The sequence below is a fragment of the Candoia aspera genome, chromosome 1 (genome assembly GCF_035149785.1).
Source record: "Candoia aspera isolate rCanAsp1 chromosome 1, rCanAsp1.hap2, whole genome shotgun sequence".
Taxonomy (NCBI): Eukaryota; Metazoa; Chordata; class Lepidosauria; order Squamata; family Boidae; genus Candoia; species Candoia aspera.
The window spans coordinates 52,879,952-52,896,861 of record NC_086153.1 but is presented as its reverse complement, the minus strand read 5'-3'; the positions used below and the strand labels follow the sequence as shown (position 1 = coordinate 52,896,861).

Below are 16,910 nucleotides of genomic sequence, written 5' to 3'. Positions count from 1 at the left end.
TGCAGCTTGGCTTCCTTGCATTTTGCACAATGTACAAGGAGTCTTTTAACATACCAGTAGCACACAATTTCCCATTTTTACGTATCTCACAACCATTTTTCTTAAATGTTATGATATACCCTGTTGCAGCCAATTGTGCCACAGATAAAAGGTTTGATTGTAAATTTGGCACATACAACACACCTTTTACAGTTTCTCCTAAGCAGGATAAATACAAGTCACCTTGTCCCATAATTTTGGTCACAGACCCATCAGCCAAAGATACACTTTGTCTATCAGTTTTAGACAGTGACACAAAAGAGCTTTTACAATTACATAAATGACAACTGGCCACAGAATCTAACACCCATACATCAGAATTACCCTTCTCAGCAACCTGTGCAATTTGGGTTGTCTGAAGAGCCTTCTTCTGTGTTGCCCTTGTGTTTTTCTTCTCTGTCTTTCTACTCTTGGGTCTCATGGCACAGTCTCTTTGCAAATGTCCAGCTGAACCACAAGTGAAGCATCGCTGGCTGGCTAGCGCTGTGGCCTCAGGTTCCTTTCCCTTCTTTTCCCTCATTTTCTGGTCTTGCAGCTTTCCAGAAGAGATGGGGGGGGATCTTTCCTCTCTCTTCTCTCATTCACCGAGTAAGCGCTGTGTAACATACGATGGGGTGAGGTCTGCTTCAGGCATAGCCTCCAGGGTACAAATCAGCGTGTCCCACGTTGCATTTAGTGAGGACAGGAGGATATATGATTTTGTGAGAGGTGTAAATTCCATTCCTCTCTCCTGCAACTCAACAAACAGCTGCTGAATATAATGCAGGTGCTCAGGAAGGCTATCTCCTTCTGCAAGGTAGGCTCTGTACAGCTTTTTCGTCAGAGTAACTTTACTCCCTGCTGTTGCCTTTACATATAAGTCTCTCAAAGCGTCCCAAAGTTGCTTTGCAGACTGCATGCCTCGCACGTGGACTAGCTGATTGTCCTCAACTTCCAAGATAATGGTGGCTCTAGCCCGCTCATCCTGTCTCAGCCATTCAGCACTGGGATTTGGGGGGTTTTGCTCACCAATTGGCAGCCAAAGATTCTCTCTGCGAAGATACATCTCTATCTTCAGGGCCCAATTCAAATAGCTGGTCTCTGATAGGCGCTCCAGAGGCATCGCTGAGGGCTGGGAGGTAGCCATGGCTTCTTCCTTCTTTTGCAAGTCACCTCAGCTGGCTTCTTTGTCCTGTAGACCGGCAGTTGCTGGAAAATCTCCAGGTGGCTCCAAAGAAAATCTTTCACAGGTCTTTGCTACCTGCCTTTAAATTGTGCATGAGGTGTGGAGCTGATCTCTCTTTTCTCTCTGGGTTTTACTGGGCACATAACCTGTTGGCAGATGCTGGGAAAGCCTTTAGCCCAGGAGAGGTCAAAAAAGTCACACACCAAGCATTTCTATAAAAATAATTTATTTACAGAAAGCAAAAACAAAAGCAAAACATATTTAAAGGACTTAGCTCCCTTTGGAGCAAGCCTTGCTCGCTTACATTGCCGGCAGAGAAAAAAAAAAGGAAGTAAGAACAAGTCCGGGCAGGTTTCCTCCCCCAGGTGATTTGCATGAAGCACGTGAGAGGAGACAATCACTTGCAACCTTTTCACCCGGCCAAAATGACTAGGCACAATAGCAGCTTAATCTATTAGTAGGAAAACCTCAACAGTCAGAAGTGTAGGGGCTTGAAAGAATGGGCGTGGGTCATCAGGCTACTCTTCCCCAAAATATATAGCAAGCATTAAATTGGTAGTGACTAACTTTTTCCAAGGAATCAGCAGGCCTGGAATAGTGCTTGTTTATTCGTTCAGTCGCTTCCGACTCTTCGTGCCTTCATGGACCAGCCCACGCCAGAACTTCCTGCCGGTCGTCAACACCCCCAGCTCCCCCAGGGATGAGTCCGTCACCTCTAGAATATCATCCATCCACCTTGCCCTTGGTCAGCCCCTCTTCCTTTTGCCCTCCACTCTCCCTAGCATCAGCATCTTCTCCAGGGTGTCCTGTCTTCTCATTATGTGGCCAAAGTACTTCAGTTTTGCCTTTAATATCATTCCCTCAAGTGAGCAGTCTGGCTTTATTTCCTGGAGGATGGACTGGTTTGATCTCCTTGCAGTCCAAGGCACTCTCAGAACTTTCCTCCAACACCACAGTTCAAAAGCATCTATCTTCCTTCTCTCAGCCTTCCTTATGGTCCAGCTCTCCCACCCATATGTTACTACGGGGAACACCATTGCTTTAACTATGTGGACCTTTGTTGTCAGTGTGATGTCTCTGCTCAGGTAAAACACACTTCAGTAGTTTAGTTCCTTCCCTTTAACAATTTGAAATGATTTTTCTTCTAAACTGTCTATAGAGAAGAAGATGCCTAAGACTGATTTTGCTATAATGAACCAGACGCTTCCAGGTTCCATCTATATACAGTCGTGTGAAAAAGAAAGTACACCCTCTTTGAGCTCTATGGTTTTACATATCAGGACATAATAAAAATCATCTGGTCCTTAGCAGGTCTTAAAATTAGGTAAATACACCCTCAGATGAGCAACAACACATGGCATATTACACCATGTCATTATTCATTTTACAAAAATAAAGCCAAAATGGAGAAGCCATGTGTGAAAAAATAAGTACACCCTTACTGCTTCCATAGGTATTAAGAGGCTAAGTAGTAGCCAGGTGCTGCTAATCAAATGCCCTTGATTAATTGATCATCAGCAAGTGTGGCCACCTCGATAAGAGCCGAAGTTTTAGGAGTTTGCTGGTCTCGAGCATTCAGGTGGTGTTACCACAATGCCAAAGAGTAAAGACATCGGCAATGATCTTAGAGAAGCAATTGTTGCTGCCCATCAATCTGGGAAGGGTTATAAGGCCATTTCCAAACAGTTTAAAGTCCATCGTTCTACATTGAGGAAGATTATTCACAAGTGGAAAACATTCCAGACAGTTGCCGATCTTCCCAGGAGTGGACGTCCCAGCAGATTCACCCCTAGGTCAGACCGTGCAATGCTCAGAGAAATTGCAAAAAATCCAAGAGTTACATCTCAGCTTCTAAAGGCCTCAGCGTGTTAAATGTTAAAGTTCATGACAGTACAATTAGAAAAAGACTGAACAAGTATGCTTTGTTTGGAAGGGTTGCCAGGAGAAAGCCTCTTCTCTCGAAAAAGAACATGGCAGCGTGGCTTGAGTTTGCAAAGTTGCATCTGAACAAATCACAAGTCTTCTGGAACAATGTCTTTTGGACAGATGAGACCAAAGTGGAGATGCCTGGCCATAATGCACTGCGCCACGTTTGGCAAAAACCAAACGCAGCATATCAGCACAAAGATCTCATACCAACTGTCAAGCACAGTGGTGGAGGGGTGATGATTTGGGCTTGTTTTGCAGCCACAGGACCTGGGCACCTTGCAGTCACTGAGTCGACCATAAACTCCTCTGTATACCAAAGTATTCTAGAGTCAAATGTGAGGCCATCTGTCTGACAGCTAAAGCTTAGCCGAAATTGGGTCATGCAACAGGACAATGATCCCAAGCACACCAGCAAATCTACAACAGAATGGCTGAAAAAGAAAAGAACCAAGGTGTTTCAATGGCCCAGTCAAAGTCCAGACCTCAGCCTGATTGAAATGCTGTGGTAGGACCTTAAGAGAGCTGTGCATAAAAAAATGCCCACAAACTTCAATGAACTCAATGATTACTTCAAGTTATTGCTGCTAAATGTAGTTCTACAAGCTATTGAATCATAAGGTGTACTTAGTTTTTCACACATGGCTTCTCCGTTTTGGCTTTATTTTTGTAAAATAAATAATGACATGGTGTAATATGTCATGTGTTGTTGTTCATCTGAGGGTGTATTTACCTAATTTTAAGACCTGCTAAGGACCAGATGATTTTTATTATGTCCTGATACGTAAAACCATAGAGCTCAAAGAGGGTGTACTTTCTTTTTCACACAACTATATGCCAGATTCCCATTGGTTGTATGAGAATAGCAATGTTTTGCTTTGCATGCGCTCTAGGTTTAAAGTAGATCTGCAAAAACAGTCTTTTAAAAATAAATATTGATATATACATTTACTGATGATGATAATATATCCCTTGTCTTCTTCACCTTCACACTTAGCATATGCTTGCTGCCAACTGTCTGGATACTAATTCCATCTATGCTTCCAATTGATTGATTGATTGATTGAACTTCTCAACCGCCCAACTTGTATACGACTCTGGGTGGTTTACAAATAAAAATAACATATCACTAAAAATATATAATGTACATATAAATATAAATATATATAAATATAATATAAATATAAAAATACAAATATAAAATATAAATACAAGATGGCAAATCATGATCTTACTGTTGGTACCATCATGGTGCCAACTTCCATGCATGGCTATCCCCCCTCCCACCCCAAGCAGGGTGGCATAACCAGGTTTTAACTCCCTCCCTGAAGGCCAGGAGAGTGGGGGGCTGTCTTACCTCCAGGGGGTAACTTATTCCAAAGGGTGGACACGATGGCAGAGAAGGCCCTCCTCCTGGGCCCTGCCAATCGGCAATCCCTCATGGACAGGATCGGTAACATGCCCTCTCTGCCTGACTGGGTGGGACAGGTCGATGTTGTGGGGGTGAGGCGGTCCCTCAGGTAACCTGAACCCATGCCATGTAGGGCTGTAAAGGTGATAACCAACACCTTGAATTGGACCCAGAAGCAAACCAGCACCCAGTGTAGCTCACACAGCAATGGTGTTATGTGTGCCCTCCTTGGGACTCCTAAGACTGCTTGTGCCTCTGGATACTCTTTCAAGGGTAGCCCCATGTAGAGTGCATTACAGTAGTCTATACACACTTGTATAGAATTCTCCTCTCTTTTCTCACATCAACTGTGAGAAAGAAGGGACCACAACTCCTCAGTCAGCCATATATATGAGAAGATCATATCCTCTTTCAAGAGCTAATGACCTTTTGTACCAGAAGGCCTGGTGTGAAAAGAAGCATGGAAGAATATAAAAGTTGGGGCCAGGAGATGATCACAACAGTACTGTATGAGAGCAGTTGAGCCCTCCTAAGTAGTTTTATAAGACTGAATTTCTTCTAATAAAAGAAGTATATTCTATAATCCATAATTATAGCTAGGCATTTAAATGAAATATATAGTTATATGGGGGAAGTTTGTGACTGAAGGAGATGAAGAAGCATTGCTGAATATGCTATACTTTAGAAGAAAAAGCCAAGTTTTGTAAGAATTGGCAGAGAGGTAACACTCCAGAGTTTGCAGCCAATGTAGTATAATATAATAATATTAATATAGTATATAGTATATATAATATATAATATATAGTGTATATATAGTATAATGCAGTGATGCTGAAGCAAATGATTCTGAGACTACTGTTAGACTCCTAGTAAATAAAGTTTGTGATGAGTTGGCTTGGAGAATTATACATGCCCTATTGATTATGGCTTTCAGTATTGGGAATGGGCTTTCCAAGATGATTGGAAGCTCAAACTTTTTCTTTAGCTGGGCTTCTCATAATTCATATATTTTTGTAGGATGTTTTAAATGCTGTGTCTGCTTCTACTTTGTTCCTATTTTTGTTTTTATGATTTTGACTGTCTTTGACATTAAATAATTCATTTTAGGAATCATTGTGGTTAAATAGCTTTTAGAATAAACTTAAATGTACAACACTATTTGTTGTGTCCATAATTCATACTCTATATTCAGCAGAATTTGGAAAATATTTAGTTTGAAAAAGTCAGCTTTCTTTCTTCTTTCTCTTTCAGCATTCAGATCATATGAACACATCTTTGTTAACCTTATATCGGAAAGGAAATCCAGATTCTTTACCTTCATCTCCTAAAAATGCCTTGATGATGTCTACCACTCGTTCACAAATGATGTCTAGATCAGATACTCTTTCTCCTCAAGTACCATCAGTGACCAAAATTTCTGAAGGTGGATGGTTTATTGATAAGACCCCAGGCCCAAAGGAGGAAAACTTTTTTATTGATCTTTGTGCAGAAGAAGAAAGTGATAACATTAAACAGAAAGCTGAGGTATTCTTCCTAACATCTCTTTGACCTTTCTTATTATCCCATCCAAAAAGTTCATCATCAATAATTTAACTTTTAAAAAACATTTTAGTACCATAAAAATAAATAAGAGAATATGAAATAAAAAGGATTTATATACAGATTATATACATATTAATAATGCAGTATAACATTAAAATTAAAAATGAACATAGGGAGGGACACAAAACTGTCAGAAACAAAACAACTTCATAAATTTTGATCAAATTGCTTGAAAGTCCGTTGTTTCCCCTTTGTCAAAAGAAAGGTGAATGTAGATATTAACGCGCATCAAGAATCCAGTGTTTGAAATCAGATGTAAATTTATCCTTCTAATGTTGTCTAACAATACTTTTGGCTACCACCACCCTCTGAGGAAAAGCTCCATAATTCTTGATACCTGAATTATGATATAGCCACTAAAATGTACGTATTCTTAACATGAAACAAATGGTCTGCAATCATAATGATATTCTAGGTATCAGCCCAAAATGTGAAAATTAGGATAAATCCAGTCCACATGAGTTAATTTCCAGCTCCTGGACTGCATCCGTCAGCTAAATGATGCCATTAAACCTTATTAAATATTTTCGGAGGTATTAACAATGTTCGCAAAACTTTCTGTGTATTAATTTCATAAAATCAAAAGAGGCTGATCCTTTAAAGTTATGTTCCACTGATTTACAAGGACGTGGTGATCAAATCCTAATACACCAATGTCATTGCATTCTTTCAATTTCTCATAAAAATGGAATATTGGCTTTGGCGCCACAATTGATCCCTCTGACAGATGTACAGCTACTGAAGCAGCAGTAGCATCAGGACTGAATAGTCAAAATAACAAAAGCTTAGTTTGGTTTTTAAGTTCTGCAAGGTTTTTAAGAATGGCTTCATTATTGTCAACTGCCCAGAGTCGTTTTGTGCAAGATGGGTGGTGACATATATATATAAATAAGCAAATAAATAAATTCTTAAAAACTGACTCAGTTCAAAGTAATAATAGTCTGAAAAGCCATTTTATCTAAAAATGGATTTATCAGATAGTTTTAAACTACGGTTATCACATAAAGTGAACTGTCCATAGGCAGATGTTTCAAGATAGTCCATGTTTTAAAAAGTAAAATGAATAAAAGAAAAAAGGTGCCATAGAAAGCAATGAAATATAGGTAGCAGCAGAGGCTGCTTGTATCTTAGTTTAAAAGCTGATTATGTTGCATAGCATTTGCATTTTATCTTGTTGGATAAAGTGTATCAGCAGACTCTGTACTTTTTCTTTGTGATATAGAATGTGAAAAAGAAGTCCAAGAACAAAAAATATAAACAGAGAAAGGGTGAATTTCCTAATGTGGATGAAGAAATAGAGTCAGTTTTGAAGCAACAGAAAGGTAGGTGGCGGCCTATTTGTGGGGAAAAAAGCAAAAAGTGATATTTCACTGTCAGTATAAAATTTGTTCAGCTTAATCTTTATAAAGTTTGTGCCTGTTTTCCTTCTGACTGATTAGAATACCAATCAGCTGTTGTTGTTCTTTTAATATTGTCATTTTTTTTCCTGCAGTTAAAGCAAGAGGAATAGAGCTGCAGACTTCCTCAGTTACATTTGAGGATGTGGGAGGCAACGATGAGACTTTGAAGGTTAGATTTAACTAACTCTTTCAAAAACCTTTCAGCCAAAACACAGTGAAGTGTGGAAGGCTTTAACCGTAAATCTAGTTTAAGATGATGAGTACTGTGTGAAAAGTACTCATACTTGTTGAAAAGCAATTATGATTCTTTGTTAAGTGAATTCCACTTGCTTATAAGAAAAGCTACAAGCATGCTTAGTTGCATATTCCTGCTTTTACCAGTTATGGGAAGGGGCATTGAAGCACTGGCCTCCTTAAGTCTTAATTAGGCATCTTTCTTGATGTTGACATTGTATTACATATCATTCATAAGCTTTCAAGCACATCTTTTGTAGGCTTAAGGGCTAGAAAGCTGCTAGGTTTCAAATGAAAGCTGCAGTTTTCAAGAAATTGTAGGCAGGTCTCTGTATTACAATTTTGCTATCACTACAACTCTGGTGAAAGCACCCATGTCTGCTCATTATTTTTGCTGGAATTACTTTGTCAGACTTCATTTTTCTCTGATCAGCATTCATGTATAAGCAGTATGATTATTTGAAAACGTAAAACAGGTTAACTTTGTTGAAGAAAACACTTAAGACCAATTTACAAGCAAGATACGTGTTCATTGAGTTCATGAATAAGAGAATGTATTCATTGTTCCTCACTCTGGGTGTGCCTGCCTTCATCAGTAGAGGTAACTATACTTGTAGAAGTTAGGAACTATTCAGGAAAACTACAAGCATTCCTTCATTAACTTGCCTCCACACCGCAGTGTTTATCTTTGAAATTGCTAAGACTGAATTCCACATTCTTTCCAGGAACATTAGAGCTACAATTGTCTTACAACCTACTCTTATGCAAAACAGAAAAGTTGAGATTAAAGGGCCATTGATAAGGGCAGAGGATATCCAACATAATCAACAAATCCCAGTAACTATTCCCTATACATGCTGATTTGGAATCGAAAAGCACCGCCGCAAATGATAAGAGTCGAATTAATTTTACTCCAACTTTCCCATTTGTACTGCAGGAGATATGTAAGATGCTGATACACATCCGTCATCCTGAAGTGTACACTCATTTAGGAGCTGTTCCTCCTCGAGGATTTCTTTTGCACGGACCACCTGGGTGTGGGAAGACATTACTAGCACAGGCAATTGCTGGGGTGAGACTGTTAGAGCAATTACTTTTCTCTGTTGTAAACCATGTACAATATTTAAAATGGTAAACTACAGATACACTGGTCTTTTTAAAATGCTGCTTATTCCAGGCACAAATTCTGTCTTCTTCCCTGAAAGCCAGGCCCCCTCGAAAGTCACAAGGCTGCAACTTCCGCTGGGGATCGCGGCAGCTTGACCAACTGCTTTTGAAGCGAAGGCAGGGGTTTTTTTGGGCTCGGGCTGGCTCCTGGAGCCTGAAGAATTCTCTGGATCCAGGAGAATCCAAAGAAATCGACCAACTTGTCCTCCGGATGGCTGTTCCTCATGGGGTGTGGATGTGTGTGTGTGTCTGCAGTCGACTGGTGAGTGGAGCAGCTGGGAGGCGGGGCTGTCATCCTGTTCAAGACTGCGTTGAAGCTGGGAAAGGGACTCTAAAACCGACCACCCCATTTCTACAGCACTTTATTTTATGCTTACTTGTTATTTAAAAAAGGCTCTTTATGGTGAAGAGAAGCTGACTCTCTTGGAGATTCTCATTATTTTTTTGGATTTTCCTTTTAAATGAGTGGTTTGGAAATCTGTATTTTATATGTATTGCAAAAAGACTGAAGCTGAAATTGCTGGCAGTTTTTTTTTCCTTTTTAAGAAGCACAAAAAGTTTTATGGATCATTGAAGATAGGTAGGTAGGTAGGTAGGTAGATAGATACATAGCAAATCTGTGTTAGTGGAGCAGGAATCTGTTGTTTTTGTTTTTGTGCTCCTGTGGGAAACCTGTTTTGTTACTATTTCCTCCTGTGCTGTTTACTTTCTGTGCGGTGTAATTTCCTGCTGTGCTGTGTAGACAGCAGTAATCGGAGAACTGTCTCTCGTTTCCTCTGAAGTAACTTTCAGTTCTGGAGCCATGTTCACTTTCGTGGGAGGAGCCATAGATTATCGCAGAGAGATATGGAAGATTTTTTTAAAATATAATTTTATTAAGTTTAGAACAAAGATAAAAACTACAGAAAAACAAAAAACTACAAAAAAATAGAAACTAAAGGAGTGAGGAACACACACAAAAAAAGAATTTTAGAGTTTACATACAAAGATGACTTGCAACTTTCAACAGCAAGAATGTACAGCAATTTCCATAATTGCTTGCTCCTGGACTTCCGCAAAAAATTAAAAACTTGGTTGTGTCGGGATGTCTGGAGAAGGGAGAGGAATAGTCAATCGTGGGGATGGCTAGCGCCTTAGAATGGCCCCTGATACTCGTGGATTGAGGTATAATTTTAGCCATCTGGATTCTACCATATTTTATATCTTTTATCTATTTATAGTTATAGTTATAATTGTATTAATGAGGTATTGTATTTTAAATTTTGTTTTTTGTAAACCTCCCAGAGTCCCTCCTTGGGGGAGAGATGGGTGGTGATAAAAATTTGTTAAATGAATAAATAAATCTTAAAAAATTTAAAATATACTCCAGAAATAGTGATAAACACCAAGAGATTCCGCTTCTTCTTGCTGTAGAAAGCTTCTCCTAGGGTCCACAACTGAAGAATAATTTGTTATTTTAGAAATGGGAAGGCAGGACTTACTGTCCCTTTAAGGGCTGCAGTGAGGCTCAGAAGAGATGAAATCCCAGCCTCCAGGTGAAGTCTTACCGGTTGAACATGCACACTGTCCACCATCTCCTGGCTGCAACTCACTATCCAGAGGACAAATGGGTCAATTCCCAGCATTTTCCTTACCTGGAAAAACACTCTGGGCTACAGGAGAAACCAGCCTGTGCCCCAAAAAACTGCCACGATGCCAGCTCTGCCCATGGAGCTTGTGCAGGTACCGCTGCTCAGTCTGCCATTTCCCACAGAAGCCAGATATGGAAGATTTTAAAGCCATTTTTGAAGAATTTATTTTTAAAGTTACCCAATATAAGAAGAATAAGTCTGAAGATTTGGAGAAGATAGTGGATCAGAGGTTGGAATAAATTGATGGTGATGATAAATGATAATGTGGAACTTCTAAAGAAGAAGGTGGAAATTAGAGATTTGGAGCCAGAAAGAGAATTGGACAAGACTGTACTGTCTGAGTTTGATGAAAAGGAACTTTGTTTAAAACTGGGGAAGGTCCCAGAAGAGAACTTGGTGCTCTTTGGATGGGAAGGAGAAAAGATGGAGGAGGAGATGGATAAAGTTCTCTGTATAAATTTAAGATCTGAATAATGAACAAGTAAGAGATGTTTTGGTTTACTTTGAGGTCGGATAAATTCTAAATAGATCTGTTTGGATAGATTTTTGGTGACTAAGGTGAATGCTTTGCCCAGGATGTTATCTTCACTTTAGGTTATATGGATATTAATAATGGAAGTATTCTTTAATTATTAGTAATGAGATATTTTTATGTTTAATATACAAGGTGATGATATTTTTTGTCATTTATAGTGAATTTATAACAATCATAAATACTGGTATTTTAATGTTGAGAATTTTTAACTGAATAAGAGATTAAGAAATATGTTGGGCTTTTTCTTTTTTCTTTGAGGTGGGACAAATTTTACTATTATAGTTAGTATGGATTTTGGTGGTTAAGATGAATGCCCAGGATGTTTTTTTTTATTATTATTTTAGACAATACTGATATGGATAATGGAAGTATTATTTAAGTGGTATTAAAAAGCTATTTTTAAGATATATAAAGTGAGGGTACTTTTTGTCTTTTAAGAATGTTAAGAATTACTGGGAAAATATATGTACTGTAACTTTAAAGGTTTTTAAGTTAAATGTATAACAGAATTTATCCCATGTAAGCTTGATTAATAGTTAGTTTGAAATAACAATCTGGATTTTGGGTTTTTTTTATAATAAGATTTTTTTATGTACAGTGGTGGAAGGTATTACTAGGGGAACAATAAGATATATTTAATGGATTTGGCAGAGATGACGAAACTGACTATATGGAAGTGAGATAATATTTAATTCTAATTTGTTTCTGGTAGAGAATTGATTTTGTGTTTTTTTTTGTAATTGAAAAAAAATGAAGTTTTAGTTTTTGGATTTTAATTATTAGGCTGAAATGGACTATAGAAATAATGTTAATTATACTTAAAATTGGAGTAAGAGATTGATGTATTCTTTATATATATATCTTTGTTGTAAAGGGTCAGAAGTCATTCCTTTTGTATCTTTGTCAATTTATTTCTGCACTTTTTAGTTTGTCTCTTTTTTAGTTTTCTTTCAACCTTTTTCTATCTTTTCATGTTTTATCTTTACTTTGAAAATGTAATACAGTTATTATTAAAGAAAGAAAGTCACAAGGCTGCAATCTGGGAGCTCTTTGCAGGGTGCTTTCTTTGTCTGTGGTATCATATTGAACAAAGCAGCACCTGCAGGATAGTTATCTGCAAAGCAAATGCCTTTTTGACCCGTGCCTGCTGAAACGGACTGTGACCCCTGATCCCTTCTTTCCACTATCTCTTCTTGTTTAGCCCCTGAATCTTGGCAAATATTTTTATCTAGGTTAAGTCTGTTTGTTTGTTTTCTTTTCTTTTTTTGTTCAAGGAACTTGAATTACCAATACTCAAAGTGGCTGCAACTGAGATTGTGTCCGGAGTGTCTGGTGATTCCGAACAGAAGTTAAGGGAGCTCTTTGATCAAGCCATGGTAAGACCCTCAAGAAAATGTATTTTATTACTTCACCCAGCTTATGGCATCTCAGTTACTAATTGATTAATTCAACCTACAGCTTCCCTATTGGACTCAGATATGAGTATGAAAGAAGAAATTAAGAAACAAGGTTTAACATTACATCATCATTGGCATAAGATTCCAACTTATTTTTATTCCTTCCCTGTTTCACTTTTTTGTTCCTTGAATAGTGAATCCTGCTAGAACAAGGACATCACTGCAGAAGTCTATTAACATTATTTTTAACTTCAGCATAAAACTAGGTTTAGAATGCCTGTCACCACCCAGTGGACATAACTTAATAACTGGTCACTCGATTTGGGATTTCAGTTTTTAATTTTGCTTTTTGTATTATTCTTGAATAGAGGTCACTAAATACTGCATTTCATTTAGTTTGCTGTCCTGTAGACATGAGTTTTCCTATGCTTATTTTTTTTAACTTACTGTGTAATCTACCCAGAGATTTTGTTATTGGGTGAATGACAAAAATATAATAAAATGCCTAGCAAATTGGGTCTGTCTACAGATAAACCTTTCTGCCCCTGGTGCCTCCAGATGTGTGTTGAGCTACAGCTCACATCCTTGTTCCACTGATTGGAATCCAGTGGAATCCATGCGAGTTTCAGTCCAACATACTTGAGACAGGCTGAACTATACCATTTCCTTTTGTCACTCTTTTCCTTTCTTTTTCTTTTCCTTTACCTCAAATGGCATTTTTTGTTTTTCTGTTTTTTTGCCAACAAAGGAGATCCAAGGTTACCCCCCTTTATCCCATTTGGGTGCAGGACAGGCAAGCCATTAGGTAGTAAAACATCCAGTATTCTGTTCATTTAAGAAAACTATTTTTGATAACCATCTCTATCAATGTATATAATCAATCTATCTATATATATATATAATTGTATACTTGTTCCTATCTTTATAAGTCATTTTGTTTATTAATGAAAAAAGTAATTTATAATGTAGTTAATTAGCCTATGCTTAAGCTATAGGTCCTTTCCTACAGAAGAATTACCTTGATCAGGCTACCTAGGTGGCACAATTGTTGCACAGTTGAGAATATGTTTTCTGATATTATGACATGTATGTAGATAGCAATATGCCTTGTAAATTAGTAGAAAAAAATACAGAAGCATTGTTTCCACAGTGCAGACATTCATATTTTAAAGTATGTTGAACTACTAAATCATTGATAGATTTCAAACATTTTTATCAAAAAGGCAATTGCTAACTCCATTATTTCAAATACTGCATCTTGTTTTCAAACTTAATTATTTGCTGTTCATGGCAAAAGGGTACTTCCTGAATGGTATGATAAAAATTAAGTGTAAAGAAGGACTTGTGATGGACTGGGGTGGAGCAGGGCAAGAATGACTGATGGAAGGAAGGAAGGAAGGAGCAGGTGAGATGCTCTCTTTCATGTGCAGAATCCTCTTTTCCACACACCTCAAATATGAATTTGAGACGTTATGCAGATCTCTTTCTCTAGCATAGGGAAGTGCCTGAGGTTTGATTTTCTAATACACATGTGATAAAATGGAAATCTTAGTTCAGATTCTAAAAGTCGATATCTCACAATACTTTTAGTCAATGTTTAATTTGAAATGATAAAATGAAAATCATAGCATGCTTCTATTTATGTAATTTCTGGGCTTGTACTGATAGAGTATTTGTCCTATATTTCTAGACCAATGCACCATGCATTCTCTTCATAGATGAGATTGATGCGATCACACCAAAAAGAGAAACGGCGTCAAAGGACATGGAGCGGAGAATTGTAGCCCAGCTTCTGACTTGCATGGATGGTCTGTGTTTTAATTCTTTAAAGTAGTTATTTTCTTACTTCAGTCAGATTCTATTTTATTTTGAAAATATGTATGCTCTCCCCAGATTTTGCAGATTCATCTGCTTTTAATTTAAATTTTTAGTTGACTATCTTGCCAGAGTACCATTCATAGATTTCTAAGTTTCAGATTTCTTTGCACAACCGGAAGGGCATTTGTTTTACTGATCTGTTGGTAACATTTCATAGCCTATTGTTCTGCCTTAAGACAGCAAAATGGTAAAAAGGTTTGGTAGCATCTTAAAAACTAATTAATTTACTGCATTAGAAGCTTTCATATGACAAAATTTAGTTTGTTTACTGTACTTTCTTCACAGAGGCAGACAGTTGTGCATCTATGTATGTTATTCATCCATATTCATTCTTGTGCACAACTATATATGTACTACAAGGAAAAGAAAACAAATTGTGCAAAATAAAGCAGTCATTGTGTTACAGCTGCATACAGGGCACAATCAAATACAGGATCCAATCAGATAAAAAAATAATTCCAGTTATGTTAGTTATGTCCATTCCTTTTTTTTTAATATGCATTTTTATTAAATATTTTTAAAAGGAAGGTAAAAACTAATACAAACTAATATAAAGTAAGAAAAAGAAATCAAGGAGTAAACTAAAAGTGCAAGAAAGGAAAAAAAAGGAAAAGGAAAATAGAAAAGAAAAAAGTTACAAAGAAGAAGCTTCCAATCTTCTTTATAGCAGTTATAAGTACAATTATAAATTTGCCCCTTACTCTGTAGTTACACCATAACTCTCTTCTTTCTCTAATCTGTCCTGTCTAATCATCAAAACCATAAATCATAAGTTCATTTTTTTCTATTTTACACAAAAAGTCTATAAGGGGTTTTCAGTCAGCAATAAACATGATGTTGTCTTTTCTCTGATCGAAGAAGTCAATTTAGCTCTGCAAGCTCCATCATCTTCACCAACCATTCCTCCATTATGGGTAGTACTGTATCTTTCTATCTTTGTGCATACAATAATTTCACTGCGGTTATCATATACAAAAACAAAGTTTCATGACATCTTTCCAGCTGTTTGTCCATCAATCCCAAAAGAAAAACCTCTGGTCTCATTTGTATATTAATTGTTCAAATCCTCTGAATCAGTGTATTTGAATCCAAAATTTTCTAGCTTTTTTACACATCCACCATACCTCATAAATTGTCCCGTCTTGTTCACATTTTCTACATAAATTTGAAGTGCCTTTATACATTCTCTGGTGACATATACCAACAGTACATCATTTTATAAAAATTCTCTTTAAGATTATAGCATAGTGTAAAATTTAATTCTTTCAACCACGTATTTTCCCGTTGTTCCATCAGTATACTATGACCAAAAGTTTAGTCCATTTTATCATACATTGTTTCACTTGCTCTTCTGGTTCAAATTTCAATAACATTTTATACATTTTAGCAATTACATGTTCATCATTTGTAGACAATTCTGTTTCAAACTTGGTCTTACAATGTTCAAAACCATAAACTCTTGTCTACTTTCAATCTTTCTAATAACTATAAATAAGAAAACTCCTGGTAACTCTATCCCTCTGCTACCAGTTCTTCTCTTGATTTTATTTTACATTCCACTTGACAAAATTCTAGTATCTCACAAGTTAACCATTTGTGTTTGCCTATTATTTCTCATCTATAAAATGCTTCTTGTGCTGAGAACCACAAAGGTGTTTTCGGGCACAACCTGGGTTTGTTTCTATTCCATATTCTCAGTATGGTACGTCTAACATAATGATTTCTTAATGATAGTTGTGAGCGACATTCCAACTGCCAACCACCTATGATTAATAAATCATGTAAAATCATGTTTTTTCCACTGGCTTTTTATGTGGTCATGAACTTCCGTTGAATATGATAATAATGGATTTTTTGCCAAGTAGCAGAATATCACTCTATTTCTGCTGTGTTCCAGATATTTCCCTCCTTTTTCTTTACTGCCTGTGCTTTTCAGGCTTTTTACATCCTCTAACTTCCATTTAAACCAATGGTAGATAGGACGATCTAGTATGGTGTGAGGGAATGAAGTTGGGGAAGGTAGCTGCAGCCAGGCAGAAACACTTCTCAACCCATTTCCCTCATTCATTCATTCATTCACTAACCCACAATGTTACTCACAAGCATCCAAACTAGCATTCTAGCTGCTTGTGATAATTAAGCCATACGCTAGCATTTTCAAGGACTTTCTGAGGCCCAGAGGCAGCTTCACCTCACCCAGGCTCTTAAATTACCAAAACAAATGCTAAGACAGAGCGGGAAGGGTTATGTGTGGGAAAGGTAATAAGCATATGGACAGGGAACCAGAGGTGACACCTGCAGATTGGTAGCTATTACAAGCAGGCAAGAGGACTACCATTCAAATGCCAGGACCACAAGTTATGGTGAGCAGCATATCCTGGTGGGAGTCCTTCCTGGAGCTCTGCCAGGAGCTCCGTAGCAACTAGAAGAGGAAAAACCACACTGAGACAGCACCTCAACCCAACTAGTACAAGGACTTTTGGAAGGGGCAAAAGTTGTATGTTACTTTATAGACTCTGAGACTT

The 16,910-nt window shown here is 37.5% G+C and overlaps 1 protein-coding gene across 1 annotated transcript in view; it reads left to right on the top strand.

Moving 5' to 3' along the window:
• The window catches only part of NVL (nuclear VCP like), an 83,049-nt gene that overhangs the window by 13,262 nt on the left and 52,877 nt on the right, over nucleotides 1-16,910 (top strand). The window contains exons 6-11 of the mRNA XM_063304129.1: nucleotides 5,793-6,065; nucleotides 7,366-7,465; nucleotides 7,636-7,712; nucleotides 8,715-8,849; nucleotides 12,385-12,486; nucleotides 14,198-14,315. Coding sequence (XP_063160199.1) covers nucleotides 5,793-6,065; nucleotides 7,366-7,465; nucleotides 7,636-7,712; nucleotides 8,715-8,849; nucleotides 12,385-12,486; nucleotides 14,198-14,315 — 805 coding nt within the window. The remainder of the gene's footprint in view (nucleotides 1-5,792; nucleotides 6,066-7,365; nucleotides 7,466-7,635; nucleotides 7,713-8,714; nucleotides 8,850-12,384; nucleotides 12,487-14,197; nucleotides 14,316-16,910) is intronic.